The sequence below is a fragment of the Pteronotus mesoamericanus genome, unplaced genomic scaffold, assembly GCF_021234165.1.
Source record: "Pteronotus mesoamericanus isolate MK-2021 breed Mesoamerican mustached bat unplaced genomic scaffold, CSHL_Meso_final contig_68, whole genome shotgun sequence".
In the NCBI taxonomy this organism is placed as follows: domain Eukaryota; kingdom Metazoa; phylum Chordata; class Mammalia; order Chiroptera; family Mormoopidae; genus Pteronotus; species Pteronotus mesoamericanus.
Window position 1 is genome coordinate 3,255,379 of NW_026555234.1, and position 26,937 is coordinate 3,282,315.

The 26,937-nt window shown below is 56.4% G+C and overlaps 1 protein-coding gene across 1 annotated transcript in view; it reads left to right on the forward strand.

Annotated features, from left to right (window-relative positions):
- CUNH4orf50 (chromosome unknown C4orf50 homolog) overlaps positions 1 to 20,753 on the forward strand; it is a 40,334-nt gene extending 19,581 nt beyond the window's left edge. The window contains exons 8-14 of the mRNA XM_054581830.1: positions 105 to 217; positions 6,982 to 7,155; positions 9,191 to 9,247; positions 10,977 to 11,159; positions 14,395 to 14,443; positions 16,312 to 16,433; positions 20,508 to 20,753. Coding sequence (XP_054437805.1) covers positions 105 to 217; positions 6,982 to 7,155; positions 9,191 to 9,247; positions 10,977 to 11,159; positions 14,395 to 14,443; positions 16,312 to 16,433; positions 20,508 to 20,753 — 944 coding nt within the window. The remainder of the gene's footprint in view (positions 1 to 104; positions 218 to 6,981; positions 7,156 to 9,190; positions 9,248 to 10,976; positions 11,160 to 14,394; positions 14,444 to 16,311; positions 16,434 to 20,507) is intronic.
- The last annotated feature ends 6,184 nt before the right edge of the window (positions 20,754 to 26,937 follow it).

Sequence of the window (26,937 nt, forward strand, 5' to 3'; positions counted from 1 at the left end):
GTGGACGGGACCTGCCTTAGGTGCAGAGAACGCCAGGTGTGGAGCTGAGCCTGCTGCCCCGTCACGGGTCGGGAGAACCGCTGATGCACACGGTGCTCCGCCAGGAAACGGCGGTGGAGCGGGAGTAAGCGAGGCGCACTCGGAAGAGGAGGAGGAGAGACCGCGGCGGCCGGAGGACCAAGGGCCGGCTCTGAGGTCCCCGTGCAGCGGCCCCCAGGTAGGTTGACTCTGCTTAGCCGCGCCCTCATCTCTCACTAACTTTCTAGGCTGCTGACCAAGCCCCTACTCGTGTAATCGTCCAGCAGCCCCGTGAGGAGGTACGGTCATTTGTCTGATGAGGAAACACAGGCACAGGGAAATTAAGTGGCACGCAGCCAGGAGGAAGGGTGGCTGGGACTTGCCCCTGGGCAGCCTGGTGCCAGAGTCCCCATTCTTACCTGTGACCTAAGACGCAAGCCTGCCCCGCCCCTTGGGCTGTGGGGACTGGTCTGGGGGAATTTGGAGGGTGTGTCTACACGCTAAGATCAGGCCTCGCATGCTCAGGCCAAGGGGTTTTTCAAGCAGCCCAAGTTGTAACTCCGCACACCAGGGCTTGACCGGTGCCCAGGAGAGAGCCATGGGCACGAGGACGCCATCAAACAGGGCTCGAACCCAGCTCTGCGCTTACTGTAGCTGCCACTGAGCCAGGGCATGAACTTGTAGGCCACCTTCCTTGCTGCGGGCAATACTGGACTTTCAGGACTCCTAGGACGGCGAGCTCACGGTCTCCTTCGGGCGGTCTTGAGCGTCAGTGGGACATTTAGTGTTGAGCCCTTTGTATTCGTTCATATTAATTGTCCTTATCTGTCTCCCTGTCTCTCAACCCCTTTCCCTTTCTCGTCCCTCCCTCCTTCCCTCTCTTCCTCCTCCTCCTCTTTCAGCAATTTTATCTGTTGTTTCCTCTGGTTTGTTGGTTTTCTTTATATCTGTGTTTTATTTCATTGGTTTCTGCTTATATCTTTATCATTTTCTTTCTTCCACTCTCGCTTGGTTTTTCACCAGCTGTGCTTTTCCTTGCTTCTTGTGTTAAAAGCGTAGACCGCTGGTTTTTGAACTCCCCTTTCGTGCCCCGTGCCTTCCCCTCTGAGCGCCATTCCCGCCCATTTTGATGTGTTGTACCCATTTTGTACGTCTACTCAGTGCGAAGTAGTTTCTAATTTCTGCTGCGATTTTTTTCCCCTTGCCCGCGGGTGATGTAGAAGCGTGCTGCTGAATTTCCAAGATCCTGGGGAATTTTTTAGTTACAATTTTGTTATTAATTTCTAGTTTTATTTCACTGTTGTCAGAAAGCATACACTTACAGGATCTTAATCTTTTAAAATTCGTGGAAATTTGTTTTATTGACCAGCTTCTGGTCGATCGTGTAGACCTCCCACGTGCCTTGTTGACAATTCCAGGGCAGATGAGTGTGGACAAAGCCAGGCGGGTTAACTGTGCCGATCGCATCTTCTGCGTCTTCACGGATGTGGCGTCGCCTGGTTTTGCCATTTACCCAGACGCCCTTGGAGATCTTTAACTCCGACTGGGCGTCTGGGTACTTCTTCTCTCAGTTATGTTAGTTTTGATTCGTATATTTTGGCATTATTTATGAGAAACACACAGATTTAGGATTATGATGTATTTCTGCTGAACTGGCTCTTTCATTGTGATGGAATGCCTTTCGCGGCCCTGGACACCTCTCGCCCTAACGCCTGCTTTGTCTGATGCTGACGGAGCCACACCAGTCCTCTCATCCTTATGTCCTCATATTATTTTACACTCCTTATCATTATGCGTAGAGTAATACGTATTTTTCAGTATTATCGTGGAATGCACGGTTTTTACGGCACGCATCTTTTGCTTGCAGCGCCTCTGTATGTTTTCCTTTAAAAGACGAGTCTTAGAAGCAGCACCAACGTAAGAGACGGTTGGTGTGTGCCTGCCTTCTGACCGGTCGTTCTGCTTGTCCTATCGCTTCTGTTTTATTTCTCCTTGTCTGCCTTTGTTTTTGTTATAAATAAAATAGTTTCTGTTATTCCGTTCTACTTTATTAGCTTTAGTATATCATTTAGTATCATTCTTTAAATGGTTATCCTGAAAATTCCAAAATGTATCTATTAATTATTCAAATCTACCTTAAACTAGTACTTCTACCACGTTGCAAGCAATGCAAAAATCTCTTAATAGTTGAACTTCATTTATTCTTTCTTCTTTTTATTATGTGCTTTGTCACATATTTTGCTTCTGCCTATAATAAACCGTACACGGCGTTATCGTTGTTGCTTGGAGCAGCCGATGGTCTGTGTGTGTGTCTGTTTCTCCTGCGTTGTCCATTCCGTTTTCTACGCCTATGGCTGTTCTCGTTCTGCCGGGAGAGCTTTGCCTTTTCTTGTCGAGAGGGGCTGCTGCTGATAAATTCTCCCATAGTTCTAAGGAAGCCAGTTTTCACCTCCACTTGAAAAGTATGTTTCCTTTGGATTTAGAATTTTAGGTAAGCAGATCTTTCCCTCTCTTTGGCATTTCGCCAACGTGTTCCAGGCAAATTGGTTTATTCGTCATTGTGTTTTGTTGGTTGGTTTATCTTCCTGAAAGAAATGTGTCGTTTTATCTCTGGCTGCTTATAAGAGTTCCTTTTTATCTTTGGGTTTTGGCACTTTGACTTGGTGTGGTTTTATTTGTAGGTTTTTCCCCCCTGAGCTGCTTTAAATTGTAGATTTGTGGCTTTTATCAGATTTGGAAAATTCTTGGCTACTATTTCTTTAAATATTTTGTGTTGTTCTATTTTTCTCGCTTCTAAAAATACAGATTTTTTTTTACTGTATCCCATATAGATTGCAGCTGTTCTTTCTCTCTCCCTCTCTTTGTGCATTGGTTTGAATTTTCTATTGACCCGTCTTTTAGGTCAGTACTAATTCAATGTTGTATGCATCCTACCTGTCTATAAATCTAATAAGTTCTTAATTTCATTTATTGCATTTTGCAGTTCTAGAATACTTATTTTATCCTTTTTAAGAGATTGTGAATCTTTGTTGAAATACTTCATCTTTCCATCTATTCTGTTTATGTTTTCTGTTTTAAATAGATAGATGAGAGAGAGAGAGAGAGAGAGAGAGAAAGAGAGAGATTTTGAAGGTCTTGTCTTCCAGCCCCAGTATTGGAATCACCTGTGGGGTCTGGGTCTCTTGACCATTTTATTTGTTGGTTAAGTCCCATTTTCCTGCTTCTTAACATGGTTAGTAATTAAAAAAAAAACAACAACTTTTCTGCTGGACATTTTGTAGGAGGTTGTAGAGATTCCTGATCGTTACCTTCCTCTGTGAATGCGGGGCGAGGTCTGCTCTGGCAGGCGGCGGGGTGGGCGGCAGACCCTCCGTCCCGTGCGGGTCTATCTCAGGTTTGCCCCCTGTCCCAGAGCTCGACTTTCCTCCTGGAGCGTGGCCCCTGATCCTGGGCCCTGGCCTTTCCGTGGCCTCAGCTGCCTTCCCAGGACGCTCTGCAAGGGCTGTCCCCACTGGGTGGCCATCTCTTTCGTGACGTGTGACCTCTGAAACCTCGTTAGGAACTGACCCCCAACTGCTGTTCTCTGCTTGGCCGCCGAGTCTCACACTGTGCTTCCCTGCATGTGATTCAGCCGAGGACCCAAGGGGCATTTCAGGGCGGTGTCCAGATTCTTCTCTCTGTCATTTTGTCCCGCAAACCGCAGCCCTCAAAGCGTCCCTGAGCTCCAGTCTGATTCTTCCGTCTGGCGGGACTGCCATGTTGCGCTTGTCCTGAACTATGGTTTGGAAGATGTTCTAGAGAGAAATGCAAGGAGAATGTGAGGTTCATCTTGTTGTGAGTCCTTTTTCTCAAAGATTGTACCCCTGCGTTGTTTGACATTCAATGCCTACAAAGAATTGCATTTTTTTTTTTTAAATCGTCACCTGAGAATATGTGTTATTGATTTTTTTTGAGAGAGGAAGGGACGGGGGAGAGAGAGAGAGAAAGAGAAACACGGATGTGAGAAACATCGATCGGTTGCCTCCCGTACACACCCAGACTGGGAGTCGAACCTGCAACATTTTGGGTACATGGCGATGCTCCAACCCACGGAGCCACCTGGCCAGGGCCGAAGAATTGCTTTTGGGTATTTCCCCCAGATTGTAGAGTTGGCCAACCCCAGCTCGGCAGCCCTGGCAGGGGCAGGAGCTCGGTGGCGGGGGGGGGGGGGGGCGGGGGGGGGGTGGTGACTGTTGCCCTGAGAGTTTCAGGGCTGGAAAAGAGCCGCAGATGAAGAGCGTTCCAGGGGGAGGGAGAGCAGGTGGCCGGGCCCTGAGGCCGGCAGGGCCCGGGGGATCGGCAGCACAGGAGGTGGCCCGCGTGGCTGGGGCCGGGGGACACGGGTGAGGCGGGGGGTGACAGGAGGTTGGAGAGGGTGTCAGGACGCGGCTGGATCTCCGCGGGCCCCGGGTGTGGGCGCTGCTGAGCGCGCAGGGAAGCGCGGGGGGCGGCGGGGGAGGGGGCGGTTTGCGTCGGAGAACAACACCGCGATGCAGCCTCTGTTGAAAAAGATCGTCGTCTGCGGGGAGGAGAAGGGGCGGGTGGGTGCGGGGAGAGCGCCCCAGAGGGCCTGGCGGTTTATGATGACACAGTGGAGGGGTTTGGAATTGAAGGAAGAGAGGAGTCCAGACAAAAACTGGAGTTGGACTCAGTGGGGTTTGTTGACAGACGCGTCCGCTTTCCCTCACCCTATGTCACAACCTGGTCATGATTTTATTGGCTTGAAACTCTCGTGTCTTCCTATGGCACTTGGCACGAGTCCAGATTCTTTTGGGTGACTTGTGACCTGGCTCCTTAGGAACTTCGGCTACTGCCGTTCGCATTCCCCCTTCTGTGTCCCCGCCTTCCGGCGCCTATGTCCTTGGCCTGCCCTCCCTCCACCGCAGCGCACTCTCTGGGTCTCATTTTGGGGCATCTCCTGCCGATGCCCCAGGAGGGATTTGGGGCAGAGGTGGCTCGGTGCGTCTCCTCCCAGCTCCTCTTTGTGACACCGTTTTGGCAGCTGGCAGCTGGCCGTGCGGGAGTATTTATACTGCCAATCGAGTTCCTGGGCTCCTCCCCCAACTCAGAGAATGGTGGATACACATTCACCACCCCCTGCCCCTGGGTCCCGAGGCGCCTCAGTTCAGTGCCTCTTCTCACCCCCGCAGCCTCCGGCTTGCCCTCCCCATGTGTGCTGAGGGCCTGATTCTGCCCCGGCACCCCCACCCCCCAGACAGAGCGCCCCGCGGGGCGAGTACTGCGGCGGCCCAAGCACACGCGCCAGCGTGTCAGGGAGCCGGTGAGTCCTGTGACCATTCCCGGGGCTGCCGTGTGGTCCCACGTGGCAGGCGGGGCCCCGCCCACTCCACTCTCCTTAGAACGTGCCATGGGTGCTCTCGGGGCCACCGGGGCAGAGTCCTGTCTGTCCCTGCAGAGGAAGGAGGCAGCAAAGGCACCAAACTTCCCGGAAAGGCCAAGTTGTTTTGCAAGGCTTGGAGCTGGATTTCCCACGACCATTCGGAGCGCCCATCTGTTCCCGACAGGGCCCAGCCTGTGACTCTTGGGCCCACGCTCCATGAATTTCTATTAATTAAAAAAGTCACATTCTCTGTAATAGTCCTTGCTAATGAGGGGGTGTCCATCAGCCGCCGAGCCACGTGGCTTCGGCCCCCCGCCTTCTCTCTCCTCTCTGCACAGAGGAGCTTGGGCCTCCTTCCTGCCCGCTCACACCCGGGTTTGGAGGCGTGGCAGGGACGGCCACTGTGGGCCTGAAATTCCAGGGGCCGCCGGGAGGGGGAGGTAGACCTCCATGGCAAGGGGGAGGGCGTCCAGAGGGCTCTGGGCACCTGGGCTCCTGCCCTGGGACTGTGGCTGGCAGCAGCGCCCCCCACCCTTCTTAAGGTCGTCTCGGCAGTTCGGATCGAGAGCCCAGGGGTGCTCAGGCCCCTGGCCCCACAGTCGCCCCTGAGGGTCTCAGGGAAAGAAGCACAGGGGTCAGGCGTTCCCACGCTGGGGTGCTCAGCTCAGCCCGAGGCCAGGAGCGAGTGCTGAACCGTTGGAGCGCTCACCACGCCTCGGGGCGCTGTGTGTGCACCAGCAACAGGCGTTCAGCATTGTTGAGTGGTGTGGAAAAGTGCCCCCGGCCAGGTGTGGAGGGGGAAGACACACAGACATAGGTGGTATGTTGAGTGTTCTGTAGAAAAATCAGTATGTGGGCATATGTGTGTATAAATTAAAATATATATAATTTAAAACATAAAAATGTGGACCCCAGAACCCGGGGGCAGCAGCCTCCGGACCCTTCAGCCCCTCTTCCGCACGGCCGCCCCCGCCCCCACCCCTGCCCCCGAGGTCCGGCTGGCGCGCCTGTGAGCTCTGCTCGTGGAGGACGCGCAGGTGTGAGGGGCTGCTTTGCACTGATTTAAGGGAGCTCTTTGAAATGCAGTATCTTCTGTTTTTTCTAAATATACTACGAAGCTTCAGCATAGTAAGCATAGTAAGCGTCTCAGGCTTGGACTGGGACATTAAATTCCGCCCATCCTACTGTGGTTCAGAGTCTGTAAACCAGACTGAAATGCCCTGCTATTTTGCATGTGTTTGAAAATGCGTGCGAACACAGTTTGTTTGCAAAGAGCATTTTAGAATGTTATCTGTAGTTCCCTGGACCGGCCCCTCCACCCCCGCCCCCCCACCCTCAAAAAACCCAGCAGGGACCGTCCGCTCCTGTGAGCACCTGTGTAGGATCATGGAGAGAGAAGAGGAAGAAAATATCTGGATAATAAGATGGTTGTACGGGCTCCTAGGATTTGGAGCGATTTCTGTTACTTTATTTTCTCAAAGTTTTTACCTGTGAGAAAAACATAAGCAGGAAAGAAATTAATTTGCTCAGGCAAACTGCTCGGAGGGTAACGCGGGGATTTCACTCCCGTCTGGTTTGCTCAGCTCCAGGAGCCGGAGGCCGCGGCTGCGGAGGAGGACCTCGGGCTGCGCGTCCGGCAGCTGCGCCACCAGGTGCGGACCCTGCAGTGCCAGCTCCGGGACCAGGGGTCCGCCGGCCGGGAGCTGCAGGCGGCTCGCGACGAGGCGCTCCGCCTGCGGGACCAGCTCCAGGCCGAGGTAGGCCGGGCAGGGGTTCCCTTCTATGGACAGATGGCAGGGACCGAGGAAAGAGTCAGGCAACTGCTCGTGGGGCATTTCCAGCCACTGCTCAGCGTCTGTGGGTTTCTCAAGCTCAGAGCAGTGTCAGAAGGAAAATCCACCAGGCTCACCTAGGAGATCGAAAATGAATAACACCTGTGTGGGTTTTTTTTTTTTTAGAAAGTCCACCAGTTTTTCTGGCTTTCCCTAACCAGAAGTCTCTCCTCTCTAGGAGTGAGGTGGCTGTGGCTTTGACAGGGCTGACAGGGACCCTTGTGGCACTGGACTGTGGCACTCATCTGCGGTCGTGGGGAAAGGAGCCCACACAGGCGACAATGTTGCATAGGACCTGGCACACAGACTCCCACACGTACTCGTAGAGACCCACACGGACACACACGTGTGCAAGTGCACGTTAAACTGGAGAAACCGGAATACAGTTGGTGGGCTGTATCCATATCAATATACCTGCAGTACATGGTTGTCAGATGCTACAGTTTCCCAAACCGTTTCCAATGGGGGACCCGGCGCAGTGTCTGTGGGGCCTCGCTGCATGAGTTCTTACCGCTGCATGCAGATCTTTAATTACCTCCGTTTTTAACGAGGTGCTTATCGGCAGCTCGTCGATCTCCTTTGGAGAAATGTCTCTTCAGGCCCTTCGTGTGTTTCCTGATCACCTCTCTCGGCTGTTGCCGAGCAGGACGCGTCTGTGACGGAGCCCAGGCCCGAGCCCCTGCGTGGGCCTGATTGACAAACACTGTCTGTCACCCTGTTGTCTCTTTTCTTTCTTCTCGTTCACATTTTAACTGCAAACGGCCTGGTACAACGCTCACGGCAACAGAGCAGAGCCAGGGCCGGGTCCAAGACCGCGCGTGTCATCGAGCGCCTCTCGCGTGGGCCACAGCCTGCCGGGGGCGGGCACGGCGCCCTGAACGCGCTCAGAGAGCGGTGGCAGCGCAGACAGGCACACAGACTCACAGACACAGGCACGACCACCGAAGCCTGTGTGTGGAGCAGAGAAGGAGAAACCATCCACGTTGTCGTAAATAAGAATTAGTTCAATAGATGATGTTTCAGCCTCATGATCAAATAATACACAAGACTTTAAAAGAATGTGACCAGTTTGTGTTGATAAGGAAGTCACGCCACGATGACAAGTTGAATGACAAAGGCAAGCTGTGGAACATTCTGTGCAGTATATTTTCTTATGTGTACGCACACACGCGCATTCGGATTATGGGGGTGCAGGTCAGAGGTCGGGAGAGGCTGGGAGAAGGAGGACTATTGCCCGCGTGGCGTTCTTGTACCAGCCGCGGAGGGCCAGGGGAGTGAGTGAGGACACCCACGTTGTTACCTCCTGTGACTGTGGGCCAGGCACTCAGGCAGGACTCGGCTGGGCGGGTCTGCCCCACAGGCCATCAGCGAGGACCTGCTGGTGGCATTCCGCTGGGCGCTGGGTGCCACGCCCGCGGCCGGCGCCGCTGCCGCAGGTGGTAATGGGGTTTACAGCTTTGGGTGTGGGCCGCACGCCAGGCCTTGGCCTAAGCCTGGCCCCAGAATCGCTCATGGAATCCTTGCTATACTTGTCACCGTTGGATGGGCACGAACCGCACCCACCCTTCACAGAGAAGAGGGGGCAGGGGAGAGTGACTTGCACAAGGTCACAGCTGTAGAGGTGGCTGGGCCGGCATGAGGACCCGGGGTATCCGGCCCAGGAACCCATAGGTGTAACACGGCGTCAGAAAACTCTGGCACCACCTCTGTATGGGGACCCGCGATGGGGTCTTCCTGCAGGGGAGGTGACCGAGCTGGCCCGGTGGGACCCCCGCTCCGGGCCCAGAGCATCCCTCCTCCCTGGTCCTGCTGGGCAGGTGACGGGAAAGGCCCCTGTTCCCCACTGAGACCCCCTGAGGGACAAGAGGGGACAAGAGCCAACGTCTGTGAGCTGCTCAGCCGGGGAAGCACCGAGCTGTGTAAGCAACAGCTCAGCCTTGGCCAAACCCTTGCCTTCCAGGTGGAAGAGCTTCAGAAAAAGCAACACGAAGCAAATTTGGCTGTGACTCCTCTGAAGGTAATGCATTTTTTAAAAAAGATTTTTAAAATTTATTTATTTTGAGACAGAGGGGAAGGGAGGGAGGAAGAGAGGGAGAGAAACATCCATGTGTGGCTGCCTCTTGCACGCCCCCTACTGGGGACCTGACCCAGAACCCTGGCCTGTGCCCTGGCTGGGACCTGAACCAGCGACCCTTTGGTACCCAGGTCAGCGCTCAGTCCACTGAGCCGCACCAGCCAGGGCTGAAGGTAACACATTTTTTAAGTCAATATAAAGTGTCTCCTCCAAAACAAGTGTAGTGTTTTGCCCATTGTAGATGCGATCCATCACTGTTCTGTAAAAGTGCTGGAAAGAAGAAAGAGAGAGAAAGTCACCCCCAGGCCCCCTTGGAATCTAGAGTGGTCACCCCGTGTATTTTACACGTGTCTGAGATCCGACTCTGCCTGTCTGTCTGGGCCCTGCTCGTCCCACTTGAGAATGTCCCCTGGAAGGGCGGTCCCGTCCTTGCCGGCCTTTGAAGCTGCTGTTCCCGGCGCAGGACGCACCAGGGGGCACTGCCGTTCTCACGCTGCCACCCCTCGGTGTGCTCAAGTCCGTCCTTCCTCCTTCCTTCCTCTGTCCTCCCTCCCTCGCTCCCTCCCGCTCTTTCTCGTGCATTACTGTTTGTAATCACCCTGATGCACACTTTTCATTAGAAAGGTTTCCCCGCAAATCCACACATTTCTTTATAAAACTCCCAGAAATGGCATTGCTGGCCCACAGGATTTCCTCCATAGGTTCTTTGCTGGTCTGATGTGCAATTCGATTGCCGTGACATGTTCCCTTTCAAAAACCGCGCCGGGGTTTGAGCGGTGGACCCGGACGGCGCTACGCCCTCTGGTTTTCAGCGCTTGCTGCGGTCTGTGTGCTCAAACGAGGGCCGTGACCCCTGGCGCGCTATGAAGTGTTCCCACGTCAAGGGAGGCCAAAATAACACCCCGGCACCGGCGCCGCGGCGTCCACGAGGCCCGGCCCGGAAGAGGCTGGACTGGACGGCAGGCACCACAGCGGCCCTGGGAAACCCAGCTTCTCCTTGGGGGGGACACCCCACCTCCCCCAGTGTCAGCTTTCCCGTCGGCAGGTGGGAACTGATGCCAGCCTGGCGTGGCGGTTTTGTGAGGGTTCATAATGACAGCCCTTGCCGGGCTGGCCTCTGAACAGATCCAACCAGGCTTTTCGGGGCTTGGGACACGTAGGAGCCACAGAGGGTTCGGGGGGGTGGGGGAGGGACCCGTAGGGCTGGATCCGGAGGCATGGGAAGGCAGGTCATCGTGATGGGGACGGAGGGGCACAGGGGCAGGTCTGGCAGTCACGTGTGCCTGGTGGCAGTAATGGCTGGTGCCTGCCGAGGGCTGCGTGGCCAGCCTGTGTCAGGGCTTTGCCCGCACTGTCTCCCTTTGTCCTGGTGCCCTTAAAGCACCCACAGTGCAGATGAGCGAGGCAAGGCGTGGAGAGGCAAGGCGTGGAGAGGCAAGGCGTGGACATTTGTGGTGGAGCCGAGGCCCATGCCCCTGACCCGTCAGGAGGGCAACCAGTGGCAGCGGAGAGCCCCTGGGGGTGCAGCGGGCGGCCGCTGGTTTCAAAGCTGGCTCTGGCTTCCGCGTGGAGGGAGGGGCTGCGGGGGGTGGGCAGAGCGGGGAGCCGACGCCCCGCCCCCGCAGGAGCCCTGCATCCAGGGGCCCAGCTGGCTGTGTCTCTACCCCCACAGGCCAAGCTGGCCTCCCTGGTCCAGAAGTGCCGGGACAGGAACCACCTGCTCGTGCGCCTGCTGCAGGAGCTGCGCCAACTCGGGGCGGCCGACCCCCTGCTGTCGGAGACGGTGCGCAGCGCGGTGAACGACGTGGCGCTGGCCGAGTATGCGGCCGCCTTCCTGGCTCCGGGGCTCCTGGAGGTAGGTTCCCGGGGCCAGGCCTGTCCCGTGTCTGCGGGGGCGGGGCGCAGGCACATGACCGGCTGTCCCCGTGCCTGACTTGCAGTGCTCTCCCCTCCTCCCTCTGTGCACTGATCCCCGGGGATCCCCCCCGGAACCCCTCCTTTGCGCCAGCACCTGTGCCTGGGGCTGGTGGGGAAGGGGGCCTGGCCGTCCTTCCGCTTACGGTGCTCACGGCAGACACGCAGCCACTTGAGCTCAGTGTCGTGCTGGCCCCATGGTTCGTTTCACCCGGAGGTTCTTTCCCGTGGGCCTCAGGCCCTCTGCACTTGCTGCTTCTGCTGGCAAGGTTCTTGCTTGCCCTTCAGCCCCCTCTCCATTCTTCGGGGCACAGTTCAAGGGCAACCTTGCCCAGGGAGCTTGTTCTGAATCCCTGGGACCACAGTTAGCTCCTCTGTCCTCCGTGGCACACGGATACGCCTGACATGACCCATGGGAGGAATTCCCCCACCCCTGAGGTGGGGATTTGTTTGGCACCTGTCTGTTGGCACCAGGGCCGCTCCATACCCGTCTCTGTCTCCCTGTGCCTGGCGCAGAGAATCTGCTCAGGGAACATTCAGATGAATGAACGAATGAATGAATGAACAAACGAACAAACGAACGAACCAATGAGGGAATGAATAAGGATCTCTTCTCCTGGTGGTCAGTGGAAGAGGAAACTGAGGCTCAGAGAAGTTGGGACACTCAGTCAAGGTCACACAGCCCCCCGGGTGGTGCAGAGGGCAATGGACACCGGGTCCGCCCCGCGTCTGGTAGAGGGTCCGCCTGGGCCAGAGCAGCAGTGCCTGGGTGTTCGTGCGCACGCAGGGCCCGCGGGCGCTGGGCTGAGCCAGCCCACGCACACTTGTGCATGTGTGCACATACGCATACGCACGCAACCCCGTGCCTGGGACCAGGCCACAGTGGCCCTGCCAGGGAGCTCCTGACACTGTGAGGTGACATGTAGCTCCCGCTGCCGACGACGCTGCTGGCCCTGACTTCCAGGCTCCCGCTCTCGGCAGCTGCGCCCAGGTCTGGGCCGCCCCTACGCCCCCCGAGCCCAGCCGCTGCGGTGCCGGTCTTCTCCATCCCGTCTTTGCCGCTCAGCCTCCAGAGAGTCTTGGCTGACCCTGTGCCAGGTCACCACATGGCCGAGGACACGGAGACCTGGAGGCCGAGGGGCCTGTGCAGGGCCACCTGCAACCTGGTCCAGAGCAGCTTGGACCCACAGCCTCAGGCCCCCAGCCCCGTGCTGGTCTCTGCGCGAGCGGGTCCAGCTGCCTCAGAGCCGGCAGAGTTGTGCGGAAGTCAGTCCGCGTGTTATGGAGATACCTGGCACGGCCCCACGTGCCGACTGAGGCGGGACCGAGCAAAGCTTCAGGGCGCGGGATGCAGTTTGTGACGTCACCTGGGAGGACACAGGGCGGTGAGAGCCCCACACTCTGTGGCGGCACCTCAGTCCTGCGGGCTCTGCACCTGGAACTGACATGCTCACTGGGATCGCACAGGTGGACCCACAGCGGCCAAATTCAGAGACTGATGTATGAACCCGAACACTGATTCAGTCGCTTCCTCTGGGAAACAGAACTGCGCACGGGCTGAAGGGCTGGGTGGAAGGGTAGGGAAATGTCATCCTGTTCTCCCCTATTTATCTGCAAAGTCAAGCTCATTCGTTCGTTTATTCCTTGGTCAGTCGATAATCACTTATGATCAGAGGGCTGCTTGGGAGCCCAGGAGGGGAACGGGAAGCCCTGTCGTCAGCAGATGCATTCACTTCCTGTGCGGGTGTGTCCCTGGGCCTGGACACATCTCCTCTTGCGGCAGGGGGCTCCCCCGGACCTTTTGATTGGCCATGGCCAATCCCTTCCCCCAGGTGACTTTGCTTCTGCTCTGACGGGTTTTGCATTATTGGACAATTCACCTCTCCAAGAACACCCCCATTTTTATGATCTGGGCATGCCTCACCGTTCCCTCCACAGACCACAGAAGCTGGCTCTGCCATTTCCTTCCACAAATACCCACTGAGCACCCACCGCCACGAGCCAGGCGCAGCCCTGGGGCGCTGGGGGGACGCGGCGACCCTGACAGGCTGAAGGGCGGAGCGGGCAGACTGGTGGAATCATCACCAGGGGCAGCGAGTGCCATGAGGGAAGCAAGCACAGGGCTGAGATAGAGGCTGGCTGACGACCGTGCGTCTTCAGACAAGACCCGTAACTGCACTGAGCCTCAGTGTTCTCGTCTGTAAAACGGGGGTGCTGCAGCCTGCCCGGCAGAGTTGCTGTAAAGACCGAACGAGATAGCTCGGCAGGTGCCTTGAAAGGACGCCCCGCATAGCGGGAACCTGGTCCCGGTGTGGGCCGTTGTCAACAGCGCGGGCCCTAGTGTCGAGGAGCCCTGGTTCAAATCTTAGCTCTGCCACCGTCTGGCTCTGTGGCCTTAGGAGGGGACCCTTGCATGTGCCACTCACCAGACAAGCATTTTTTTACGTGCCGTATGTATTGTAATAATACAAGTAGTCCCCCTGGGAAGCTACTACCCTTACATTACTATTTTATTTTATTTTAATTTTTTTAATTGTCACCTGAGGATATCTCCACTGATGTTAGAGAGAGGGGAAGGGAGAGACAGGGAAACATCGACGTGAAATAGAAACATCAATCGGTTGCCTCCTGTACATGCCCCAGCCAGAGCTCAAACCCGCAACCCAGGTATGTGCCCTGACCAGGGATCGAACCTGCAAACTTTTGGTGTATGGGATGATGCTCCAACCCATGGAGCAACCTGGCCCTGGCCACTAGTATTACGATTACTCCCTTATTGCTGTCATTACCCCATTTCCAGTGAGAAAACCGAGGACAAGCCTTGCCCAAAGCACACGTGTGTAAGTGGCTTTCCAGCTCAGCCTTTGTTGTGTTAAGCCGCTTGCTGGAGCAGAGCCTGGGTTTGAACCCGGCTGTGGGAGCCTGCTCACAGCCCCCATCATCACGTGAGGAGGGGCTGACGGCACCGTGCAGCGTTTTCGGGAATACGGGCGGCAGCATGGGGCCTGGGTCATCGATACAGACTCCCGATCGGTGGCTCCTTCTCGCCGCTGGACGGCTGGTTCTCAGTGTGCAGGGACGGCCGGGTGGCCCTGCTTTGCTCAGTCACAGTCACCTGTGCAAGGCTTTTCCTCCCGTGTTGTGCAGAGTAACTCCTGAAATGTCTTTTCTTCCAGACGGGTTACCACCTGGACGTCCAGCCTGAGAAGACAGCGGCTGCAAGAGGTCAGTGCGATGGTCAATTAGGAGCAGCCTGTGGGCTCAGACCGGGGCCCAAGCAGCGGGACGACCTGCCGGGTGGGCCAGGGCGGGAGAACGCCCACGGTCAAGTGCGGCCGATGAGGAGACCAAGCCCGCCTTCCCGTACCCCTGCCCCTACTTCCCTGGCCTTCCCGCGACCCAACCTCCAGAGAACAGATTAGAAAAAATGCAAAATGCCCCTACAGAAAGGGCGCAGTTCCTCAGCCGCGCTCTTTCCCTGGTTGGCCGAAAAATAAGAGGCCTTTCAAAGCGAGCGGCGCCCAGCATTTAACTGAGATCAATGAGAATTCAGGAAAGCACGGGCTCAGGATTCAGACAGAGGCCCACACAGTGTCCACGAGGAGACAGCGGAATTGCGGTGGGCGCAGATACGCTACCGCAGCGAGGCTGCTTCTGAACAGTGCTGTCCATTTTCGGTCCATAGTCATCAGACTAGTAGTCGTAACAGCTGCTTTCTTGCTGTCTTTGCTCACAGGTCTTTGGAGCACAGGGTGGCCCTAGGCCCCGTCCAAACGCCGTTTTGCCCCGTTTGAACACCCCAAGTTTTGAGGCATGAGTCGTACAAGGCAGCCCTCTGGGCCGGCAGCTTGGCTCCGTTTTAAAATGGCTCCATTTATTTATTTATTTATCTCTCTATCTACCTACCTATTTATGTATTTATTTCTCCGCACTCTTAGAAACGCATCCTAAGGAAGCAGTTCCTTGCGTGGGAAAGCCCAGTGGACAGGCGCCCCTGCCGGGGCATTTAGGATGGTGACAAACTGGGGGAAAAGAAGCACCGGGATTGCTAATTAACTCGTACTCCCCGTGAAATAGCAGTCACTAAAGCGATGCTGCCAAGCAGCCTGTGATAGCACAGACGCGATGATATGCCGCTAAATTAACAAGAGATGGGAAATGAAATGTATCGAATGACTCCCGTGACTCTGAGTGATTGACAACTTAGGAGCAACTAAACCCCTAACGGTGGTTCTTAGAGAGATGGTAATGTGGGTGATCTTTTTGTACTGCTACTTTTATTATTAAAAATAAAATTGAGATGCCCCCTGACCAGAGAGAACTTCCTGTGTAAGTGCCGTGTACCATCTGCATGAGGGTGGGGCAGGCTTCTGAGGATTTGTTCAGGGTGCTATTCCTATCGGGTGCGCAATAAATGCGTGGGGGAGGGATGGATGGGGTTAGCTTCAGGCGACTGAGCTTCTCTGCAGGTCTGGTACCACCATATTCTGTCCTTGCCAGCTGTGTGATCGTGGGTGAGTTAATTAACCTCTCTGAGGCCCAGACTCTGGTCTGCAAAAGGAGGACACTACAACCTTTCTCACGAGTGATGAGTGCTTGGCACCGGAGGAGAGATCTGTCCTCAGTCTCTGATCTGTTTTCATGATCGGAAGAGCATGGATTCAAGCTGGTCCCGCTTCTGCCTCTAATTTGTGCAAATCTCCTCCCTTCTCTGGGTTCGGTTTCCTCATCTTTCAAAGAAAGAAGTGTACTAGATTGATTGAGCTGCTTAGGCTTGCAGCTTTTCCAGAAGGCTGCCGTGTGTGCCACCCAGGCAGGTGTTGTCAGGTTACAGAGGTGAGCCAGCTGGCCGAGGTGGCGGCCCCCCGCCTGAAGCCAGGCAGGGGCGAGGGAGGCAGGCAGCAGATTTCTAGGGCAAGCCCAACCATGACAGAACCTTCAGAGGTGTGTGGATGGGCGCTTGGAGAGCTCAAGGCACCTGCCAGGCTCTCGATCACTGGGGCTGGGGATGCAAGGGGTTATGACAAGGCTCAGAGACTTGCTGATTTTACAGACTTCTGGGTTGAGGCTTGACCGAGGGTATTGTCTTCCAGCTCAGAAATATCTCCTCAATCCTGAAATGGACAGCGCCCTCCTAAGACCTTTGCACCCCGAGTCCTGGCGTCTCACTGAGGCTGAGTGGCCGGCACAGACAGCTCGACCAGATTCTCTGGAGGTGAGAGGACATTTGTCACCTCATATCTTAAATAAGTGTTTTGATCGAAGTTATGAAACATGCAAAGAAAAGGATACAACTTGTAAGTGTACAGCTCAGTGAACTACCTGTGAGTGCTGTACGCCTATGAAGTCCGCAGCAGGTCAAGACCTAGGAAGTGACCAACACCGCAAAGCCTGGTGGCTTCTCCCAGTGTCTTTCTATTTTCTATTTCTCATTTGTGTTTTGATCAAATCACGTGTTTTGTGTCTGCTTATTTTTCAGTGAGTGCTAGACATTGGATGTTAAAACTTGTACAGAAACATAACCTGAGGTTTAGCTTGATGTTGTCTTCACCCGGAGAGGACTTCTGCAGCGTCCGACAGGCAGCGAGGCCGGTGCGGACCGCCTCTCCCGTCGGAGGTCTTGGCACGGACCGGGTCTGCTTCATTGCCTGTTCACTCGTATTCCTAGGGCTCGGCCTTCCGGGGTCCGAATCAAAGCCTATAGTGTTTGCCAGCATCCGCCCCCTGAGCCCCTGGAGGCTCTGCCTGGCTTTCCACCCCTCAGCTGCCCCCGTCACGTACAGACACCAGCGTCACCCGCCGGGGACACTCGGCCTCCCGTCCCGTGCTGAGCCAGCCGCTCTTGGCTTCTCTCTTTTCAGTGTCCGCCCCACATCGTCATGGTCGCAGTAGCTCTCAGATGGTTTAAGTAGGTATTTTATTACGCTTTGTCCAGCTCTCCTAGTTGCACTTAGTGGAGGTTTGATCCAAAATGTCCTAATCTGTCAGAGCCAGGGCAGCTCTCTATAGTCAGAGAAAAATGTATTTTACTAGCTCTGAGGTTTGGAGTTTGGCAGGCCTGAGTTCAAATCCCAGCTGTAATTCAGTGTGTTGCTGGGCAGATTCCTAATGTGTCTGTGCCTAACTCTTCTCGCCTGGAAAAGGGGGAGAAAACTGCCTGCTGCTGCTAAGAGGGCAGAAGCAGGTAAGCAGAGCCAAGTGTGTCTGGGACATCAGAGAGGCACTGCCTGGCGCAAGGGAGGTGCTCAGTAAATGACAGCTATTGTCACTGACCTTCTGAAACTTTTCTTTTTCTGACTGATGACTTTTATTTTAAATTACTTGTCTACAGGGCTTGTTGCCTAGTAATAAGTCCTTCTTTCCAGCGTTGCTTTTTTTTTTTTTTTTTAAGGAAAATAACCTCTGACATTTGATCTTTGACCTGTGTGATCTCAGACAGGTAGAAGGCTCTCTAGGCAAAGGAACAGCACCTGCAAAGACAGAGGGGCACCTGCCTGTGAAGTATTGGGGGTACTGCAGGCAATGAAATGTGGCTGCCGTGCAGAGCCTGAGGGTGCAGAGGGGAGTCTCAGAGGACATAACGATGATGCCGATAAGGACAGGATGAGAAAGACACCCCCACTCCCATTTCGTTCATGCTTCTCTGTGCCGTGCTTATATGTGCAGTGCATTAGCTTATCTGGTGTTTGTATGGGGCTGCCACGTAGATCTCAGCCTCAGCGCCACTTCACCTATGAGAAAAGGTGAGGCACAGAGGAGGGAAGTGGCTGCCCCCAGCTGAGGTGGCAGGGCCGGAGTTCCAACTGGGGCAGCCTGGCTTGAGGGCTGGCACTTTGGTCATTATGTGGCCACATCATGCTGGGCCGTCATTGTCGGGGGATGGGAGGTAGAACAGGTCCCTCCTGCCTCCTCGGATGCTCCGACCTGGAGTTCAGTGTGAGGAAAAACTCAAATGTCTGCTCCAGGCGATACTGGCCAGAAATCCATAGCAAAGCTTTGGAGAAAACAGAGCATAAATTACATAAATGGATGCACTCAGAGAGCATCTTACCACTCATGGTTCCAAGACTCCCGTTGTTCAACTTTCCTCAAAGTGAACCCCACAGACGCAGAATGCCCCTGATGAAAATTCTTCCTTGATTGGACCTCAGTCAGGTCCACAGGATACTTTGGTTTCTTCGTGCTTAGATGACAGAAGGTCCATTTGGACGCTCCCCCGCCCCATGCTTTACATAGAACCTGACCCATAGGAAGCTTCGGAGGGAGAGGGGGCTGTCACGCTCTTTCTCCAGGAGGCCAGGCAGGCATCTTGCCCTCACTGTCCACACTGCACGTTCATGGCAGCCTTGGCTCTGGTCACTTGTAAAGGACGTGGGGGAGCAGAGCCCCCTGCCCTGGCAAAACCAGATGGCAAGCTGGACGTCTCGGCTGGCTCCGGGCAGGAGCTTCCCATAGTGAAACCCAATTTGTTCAATCACTACACTGCGGCATTAGTGACCCGCAAGCAAAACAAGGTTCTTTTGAAGGGCAGTAGCAAAAATGTTACATGTCATAATTATATTGTTTTATGGTAAGCTGAGAGAGAAAAAAAAGGAAGGTAGGGGAGGCTAAAAATGTACAAAAATATCCAGAAAAGGCTGGTAAACCATGGTGACTGAATGTTTGTCCCTGTATGCCATAAGCCCAATCCTGTCACTCTCCCACTGAAGACCATTTGGCCCTCTGCTCAGCAGCAGACTGTCCTGGTGAATAGTACAAGGCCTGGGAGCCAGGTAGTCTGGGCTCACAACCTGGCTCTGCCTGCTTACGAGCTGTGTGGCCTGGCGCAAGTCACTTAACCTCTCTGGGCCTCTATTTCTTTATCTGTGTAATGGGGTGAAAATGTTACCTCTTTGGGTTAAAGATTAAATGGATACAAATGCATAAATTGCTTAGAATGATGGCTGGCATGCCATAGGAGCTCAACAAATGTTCACCGTCATGGGTTGAACCATATAAAATTGCTGCTATATACCACCCTTTCCCTACAAAATTAGTGGTTTCCCATGGTTTAAACTAGTATTATTATTGCAAGATAGACTTCAGATTCCTTAAGTTGGTGTTGATATTCCGTGTGCGTGCTCTTCTGTGCAGAATGACCTTGGTTTTTTAACACGTAACAAGATCCTGCCCCGCCCCCAAATCCAGCCCTGGCTGCCCCTCCTCCAGGAGGCCTCCCCGCTCCACAGTGAGCCATCGCCCCCCGCCCCCACCCCAGGAGCTCATGGCACCTTCCAGCTCCACGTCTAGAGCGCGATCGCACACTGGCTTGCCTGCCTTTCCCCCTGGATGGGGGGCACCTTGTGGGCAGGGACTGGCCCAGGTGAGGCGCAGAGGAAGCTGCTTCCTGATCATTAGTCCTCTTCTTCCCTGCTCTGCCTTTCTCAGCAGCTCCCACTGATGCGGCAGGGGCCACTGAGCATGAAACACTGGTCGCTGGTCACTGTCTCCTGGGACCGCTGGGGAAGTTCGCTCCATTCTGCTGCTGTCACTGGTCAGACACTGACACACTAGTCGCACCATAAGTAGGACTCATTACTGAGCACAGGGGGCCTACCTGCCATTCGCAGGGAAGGTGCTCAATAAATGGGAGAAGCTGAAGGGCGTGAAGGACTAACACGTGTATAATCGCTGCTGGCCGCGATCTAGAGAGACGAGGGGCTTGAAATCAGATGGGCTGGGGCTTGCACACGAAGCCAGCCGCTTCCGAGCTACGTCAGTTTAGGGAGCTATTTAGAGTCTTTGAAACGGGTCACCATTTCCTCGCCTGTAACGTGGGCCTGACACTTGCCTGTTGGGAGGATTGAATGGCAGCATGTGGAACGGCCCATTTGCAGAGACCCACGGGCAGTGCCAGGCGGGAGGCTGGTGTCCGGTAGACATTGGCTCCCTCTGAGTGGGAGGGTCACTCTCTTTTGTCACTGGGAACTAGAAAGCTTAGAGAGGACATCCGTTCTGTGGGGACACCCACCAGGTGTCTTGTCGGGCACCTGCTGGATGGCACGGGGTGAGAGCTGCCCCCCACCCCGCCCTCCGTTTGCTCACCCACAATGCAGCACGGATGGTGCGGGCCTCGCTGGCCTTACCAGGAGGAGGCGCGCTACTGCAGAGGATATTGGTGTCAGACGCAGAAAGGGCTCCATATGTGTTGGTTACCGTTGCCATCTGTCCCTTGGATAAAGTGTGGGACCAGAGGGGCTTTTATGGACACGTAGAAGCAGGGACCCTTTCATTATGCCCTTGTCTCCAGCTTCCCCCGCTTTCGGGGCCCACGCCTGATGGAGGACCGCGCCCAGCCGCGGCCACTGTGGCGGCAGGACTCCCTGCACAGTGTCTGCAAGAAGAAGGCGGAGTGTCCTGCTCAGCCGTCCCTGCCGACACCCTGTCGCCGCCGCCCGAGCTCCGGAGCCCCGCACGGATCCTGGCGTTCCACAGAGAGCTTCGACAAAGCATCCTCAGCAGTTCCCGGGCCCATAAATCACCGCTGGAGTTATAAATTTAATAGGATCGCTCGCTTGCTGGGGCCATTTCCTAGGCTCCATAAATATTTGAAGCAGAGCCTTGAGAGAGCGCTTTAAGAAATTGGTAGCAATCAAAGTGCTCATTTAGTGGCAAGTGGCTTTGCCTTTGGCTTCGGGGTTTCCATGGTTGTCAGATCTTGAGAGAAAAGCGGGTCTGTGCCTTGCAAATTACAAGGGGTCCGGCTTTGGCAGATGCCCAGGCAGCAAAGGGGACGCTCCCTGGACCAGAACTGAGCAACTGGCCCAGTGCTTCTCCATCAGGACCTGGGTTTGTCCCCGCAGAGCCACCAAACTTAGCAATGTCTGGAGATGTTTTTGTTGTCACAACTGGGAAGCTACTACTGGTGTCTAATGGGTAGACACCAAGGATGCTGCGAAGTGTCCCCAGTGCGCGGGCAGCCCCCCAGAACGAACAACAAGCCCACCCAGAGGCCAGCGTGCTCGGTGGGCGCCTTGGACGGGTCTGGCAGCTCCTACCAGCGCCAGCCATCGAGAACTGTTTTGTTATTCCTCCGCCCCGGGACCAGTCCCCAGATTTTAAAAGATTTTTGTCTACCAGATGAAATGCTTGATTTAAGTAATTATATATTTTAAATTTTAAAACAATAAAAACCAATCAGAACTTTCTAATCAGTCCTTCCATTCAGCTTTTGTTGACATCCAGGCCACATGGTCCGAGGGTGAGAGAGATCAGTCGACCTTGGTTCCTGCCCCAGGGAGCTCCCGGGGCAACGGAAGGGACCCAGGCAGACAAGTCACCAATGTGTGATGAAGGGAAGGGCCACTGCTGCCTGGCGTCAGGGGATGGGAGGCTATTCAGGAAGGGGTACCCCCAGGACCAGTGAGGTGTCCAGCACATGGGCAATGTGGGAAAGGGCATCGCAGTCGGAGGGAACAGCATGTGCTAAGGCTCTGAGGCAGGAAACCAAACTCCGCTGGGGGAGGAGTGACCCCTGCTATGGCAGCTGCATGGGGTCACATCACTGCCTGTCCCCACCCAGCACCCCTTCCTTCCCCCAAGACCCAGGGGTGGCAGAAGAAGGCCTCCATGCTGAGAGCAGGCCGCCCAGCAGGAGAGTCAGGGGAGCTTGGGCCGCACCTGCCCAGACCTGTCCCTGGGCTTGCGCCTCAGAGGCGTCGTCTCTCTCCTTAGGAACAGGCTGGTGAAGGGCTTGAGGGAAAGTTCAGCCACCTGCCCAGTTCTGTCCCCTCCTGGACACGGTTGTCATGTAAGTTCGAGGCAGTACCAGGACAAGAAACCGAGGGCTCCCCAGGTGATAGGCAAGGCACGTGGATTTTTAATTAGTGCACTTTAACTTTTTTATGTTGAAATGAAAAGTGCAGGGAGTTCCCACATACCCTGCCCCCAGCTTCCTTTGAAGTCTTAGCATCTGAGGCACCTACCCGCAGCGCAGTGACGGGAACAGGTGCCGTGGATTCACGAGACAAGCGGCGTGATGAAGTGGGCGTGAGCTCGCTGAGCGGCTCCCATCTCACGGAGCCCGTGGGGCCGTGGTTACGCCCACGGTCGCCGCGTCCGTTATCCCTTATGCTTGGACTGAGCAGTAGACCTACCCATTGTTTGTTCCAGAAACATTGAGCGGGGTGTGCAGTGTGGGGGCTGGTCCTCGGGCACGTGCTGGGAAGCAGGAATAAAGGAGATGCCCGTCTCTGTGCCCAAGGACCTGCGGCTCCCTCACCGCCGCTCAAGGAGCCCCCACACTGGAAACTGCTGTTTTCGCCACTTTGGCCATTTCAGCCACCCACAGGCACCCCCGTGGTGCCACATCCTGCAGAGCTGGTCGGTGATGTGGGTTCGTGATCTCTTTCACCCCTCCCCCTTTATTTTGGGACTGACATCATTAGCTTTGCGCACGGGAAATGCGATGAAGAGCATATGAGCCAGGGGGAGTGGGGCAAACAGCCCACTGAGCCGCCCCACTGAGCCAGCAGCCTGCACGGGGGCGGGGCGGGGGGGTCTGGTCCCAGGCTGCTCTGCCACGGTCGATGCTGCACGTCTGGCGGCCTGAGAGCTCCCTCCGGCCTCTGCTCGCCTCTGGGCCTCAGCGGAGAGGCACCAGGGGAAATTCATTGCAGGAAGCCAAGGCAGCCCTTGCAGTGTGACCGAGGACTGTAATCAATCATGCTCTGAAGCCAGAAACCACTCATTGCCCCAAGCTGTGAATTGCCACCCGGGGCCAGCCCTGGGGCTGCCTCCCGCTGGTCAGTGCTGTGCGCTGGGGCTGTAATGGTGGACGGCAGACTCCGGCATTTTCCTCGCCTTGGCTGTAGACCCAGCCCCCGGAAGAGGTCGTCGGCGGGCCTGAGGCAGCCAGGGCCCCGCCTGGCAGATGCTCCCAGGTTGGGGCTCAGGGCCTGCTCGGATGACCGAGCAGGGTCAGGCAGGACCTGGCTCTGGGGAGCGCTGTTGCGGTCACCCGAGGCCTCTGGGGACCAGCCAGATGGGCCAGCCTGGCCGCAGAAGCAGAAAACGATTTGTCAAACCAGCTGTCAGCAAATGACAATGGTGGCCTTCCCTGGAGGAGCCTGGCCACGCTCTGCAGCGCAGGGGCCCTGAAGCCAGCGAGGTAAGCGCACCGCCCCCTCCTGCAGCACAGTGGCCCCACCTGGGCTTTGAGGGAAATCACACGCGCGGCCTGGCTTGGCGGAGCAGCAGAAAGGCCGAGGGCAGCTCCGCCCTGCGGCTGGTTCGCAGCCGGCCCTTGGCAGGTGCTCCACGTGTGGCCGGTGTCTGCCCAGCAGGCGTTTTCCTGGGGAGAGGCTAGGGCTGCATCATGCCGGTCTCCCTCCAGGTCCCCGTCCTTCAGACTCCTGGAGAGGCAGAGAGACCAAGACAGAAAGGCACGAGCAGAGCGTGGCAGGGAGAACACAGGGTCCAGGGGCCCGGAGTGGCACCTGACCAGCGAGGGAGGAGGTCGGGGGTGGGGGGGTGCTTCCTGGAGGAAGTGCCTAGTGATGAGGTGGGGCCCGCAGGGGTAGGGCCAGGCAGGAAATGGGGTGGACTGGATGTACGTGTTTCTGTAGTCTCAGCGCGGAAGGTGCCAGAAGGAATCCCACTGTGACTTTACTGTTCCATTTAATGTGTATTTTTAGTACAGGTAAAACGTTTTCATTGTTCACAATGCAGAAGGCACAGAAGTCTACACGGCCCGAGTTTCCTGCCTGGCCCTCCTCCTGGAGGCAAACATGCGCCCGGTTTCCCACTAATCCTTGCAGAGGTGGCCTACATACTCAGCAGCCACACGCAGGCGCACACGCGTACGGCCCTCTTTTACCCCCGCGGTCGCCTGCTCCGCTGTCTGCCCTGCACTCTGCTGCTTAAATTTAATGTACCTGCCCCAGGAGGACATACCTTTCTTGTTCATTTTTTGAACAGCTGCATTGTTTCCTATTGTGTGGATTTTACCAGTCCCCTTTCAACGGATGTTTGCGTGGTCCCTGGTATTTTGCTGCTCAGCCAGCCCGGACGGAACTGCGCTTGCACGGACATGTCTCCAGACACGCGTGGTGCTGTATGAGAAGTTCTTAGAAGGGGGTGGCTGGGTCAAAGCAGGGAAGCATTGGTCATTTGGGGGTCCTGGCCAGCCCCACCCCCACCCCCACTGTGGGCTTGTACAGTTTGCTCCCTCTGCCAGTGCGTGGGTGTCCCTATTGCCCCCAGCCCCCAACCCCACCCCACCCCCCAAGAGGTTGATTCAATTCAGCATTTCCTTTCCGAGCCCCTGCCATGGGCCGCGTGTGGTTTGAAGCCGTCAACAAGTCCGACGTCAGAGTGGAGAGACGGGAGTTAGTAAATGGACATTTGCTCCTCGTCTGTGTCCCGCCCCACAGGTGCTCCCACCTGGGCAGGTGGGTGATGCGTGGGTCCGCATGACCTCAGGGCAGGGAAGCGGAACCCGGCCGCCGGGGGCAGGAGGCTGATGAAGCCCTGTGGGGTTTGCAGGCCAAGGAGGCGCGGAGAAGGTGGCACTGGCGCTGAGCCGTGATGGACAGCGTGGTCCTGGAGCAGAAGGAGCGCTCAGTGGGGGCCCCTCAGGAAGGGGCTGGCCACACGCTCTGCGCAGACACCCAGCTCTCGTCTCCTCTGGGGGCAGAAGCAGGTGGGCGGTGCAGGGCCAGGGCAGAGCAGCGCGGCAGACGTCCCCACAGAGCGGCCAGTGCCCCGGAGCGGCCCCCGACTCCAAGACTCGCCTTCACATCCAGCTCCGCCATTCTCCAGCCAAGACCCCCGAAGGCTTGGTTTCCTCCTGTAACAATGGCAACGGCATCATCATAACGTTGTCCTACCTCCCCGGAGCCCTGAGAGTGTCCCGTGACGAGTGCCCCGCCAGGGCGTGGCACGCCCTGCCCAGGTAAGCATCCCTCTTCTCTCCCCTCCAACGCTGGCAGGCAGGCGGCCCAGGAGCTTCGCACACACACCTGCGTGGACTTGGGCCCTGCCCTTCTACTTGCCGCGCCTCTCTGCCGCCATGTTCTGAGCTGTGACGTGGAGCTGCTACCTGCCAGCGTGGCTGTGTGGAGTGAGTGGATACCGTGCAGTGCTGACAAGCAGCCCCGGTCATAGTAAGAGCCGCAGAAGAGCTGCCATTGTTCTATCGCTGCGTGGAATCGCTCTTAAGTGGTTCTGAAGGCGAGGGAGGTTAGGGGCGGGGCAGCCTGCGGTGGTGCAGTGACTCGGACAGACAGAGCTCACGCTCAGGGGCAGGGTCCCCGTGTGGTCCTGCAGCCAAGCTGCGTGCGTGTCTTCGTCAATGTGATACTTAAAAGGACAGGTGCTCAGACCCTGTGCGCTGAGGCTTGGCCTTGACCCGCCCCACGAACAGCTGAAAGCTGTGTGAGCCCCACGAGGATCTCCGGTCCTTTTCCTGGTCCACCTCTCCCGAACGGCCTCCTTCCTCCAAGAACCTTCCGGAGGCGGGCGGGGCTGGGTGGCTTCCGTTTCTGAAAAACCCCTGCTTGTGCATCTGAAAGAATGCTCAGTTCCACCGTTTTTTACTTCCTTTGACCCCTTTACAATGAACGACTCTAACTCGGGCAGCGGACTGTGAGCGGCCAAGAGAGGGGGCTGTGCCGGGCCATCTGGGCCAGAGCCCTCGCTGTTCCCCAGCTATGCGACCTCAGTGAGCTGCTCAGCCCTCCTGGGCCGCAGCGATCTCGGCTGGAAACAGGTGCAAGAACAGCGTTCTGCTCTCAGAGTGTGTTCTGCGCCAAGGCAGAGGCCGAGTGCTCGACTCTCAGCTGTTTGTGGCATTAGCATGACTTGCAAACACTCCTCTGCGTACAAGGCCAGTACCTACCTACTGCCTTCCAGGGAAAGCGTTTTCAAACACGAAGAAAGTCCTGTTAAGCAAGGAAAATAATTTCCTGCCACTTCTTCCTCCCCGTGAGCCCAGGTTGGCAGGATGCAGCCTCGCGCTGGCCTTCAGCCCCCGGGGATTGGACCGACACCCCTCTAACCCATCCACTCGCTGCCCCAGCCGGCAGTTACCACGCACAGAGCCCTGCCTCTCCACTCATGCCCTGCTGTGTCCCCTCTGCCTGGCCCACCGTCCTTGAGAGCAGGGACGGGGTGGATCAAAGCAGGCTCGGGCTTCAAATGGCACCTTTTGTGCTCCCTTTGGGTGACCTCAGGCAAGGTTGGCCCCTCTGGGCCTCAGCGGTCCCATCTGTAAAATGGGCACACGTACAGGCCCTCCCGCCTTAGGAGGATGAGACAAGTCAGCACAGAGCCAGGCTCACTGTGCCCACTGTCGTTGTCATTGTTGTTAAGTTCCCCGCCTGCAGAAGGCAGGGTCCCACCTCAATCTGCCAGGACTCAGACGGGACACAATGTTCCCCACCAGCCAAGTGGCGGCTGGCGTCACTCCCTGCGGCGCTTTAGGGCCTTGTGTCTCTGAATTTCCTCAGTGCCCGGCCTGCGAGGGATGGGGTTCGCCCTTATGTTGGAGCCGAGGAAACGGGCCCCCGGGTGCCCGGGTGAGAGTCGGGCCCACGTCTGTCCGGCTCTGCCTCTGAAATCGGTTTTCCTTCCATCGGAGCGCACACCCCAGTGGCTGTCCCATGGGCCTTCATGCCTGGGCCCGTGGGAGCCATCCCCCATGCACGCATGCTACATACGTGCCTGTCTACTTCCAGGCA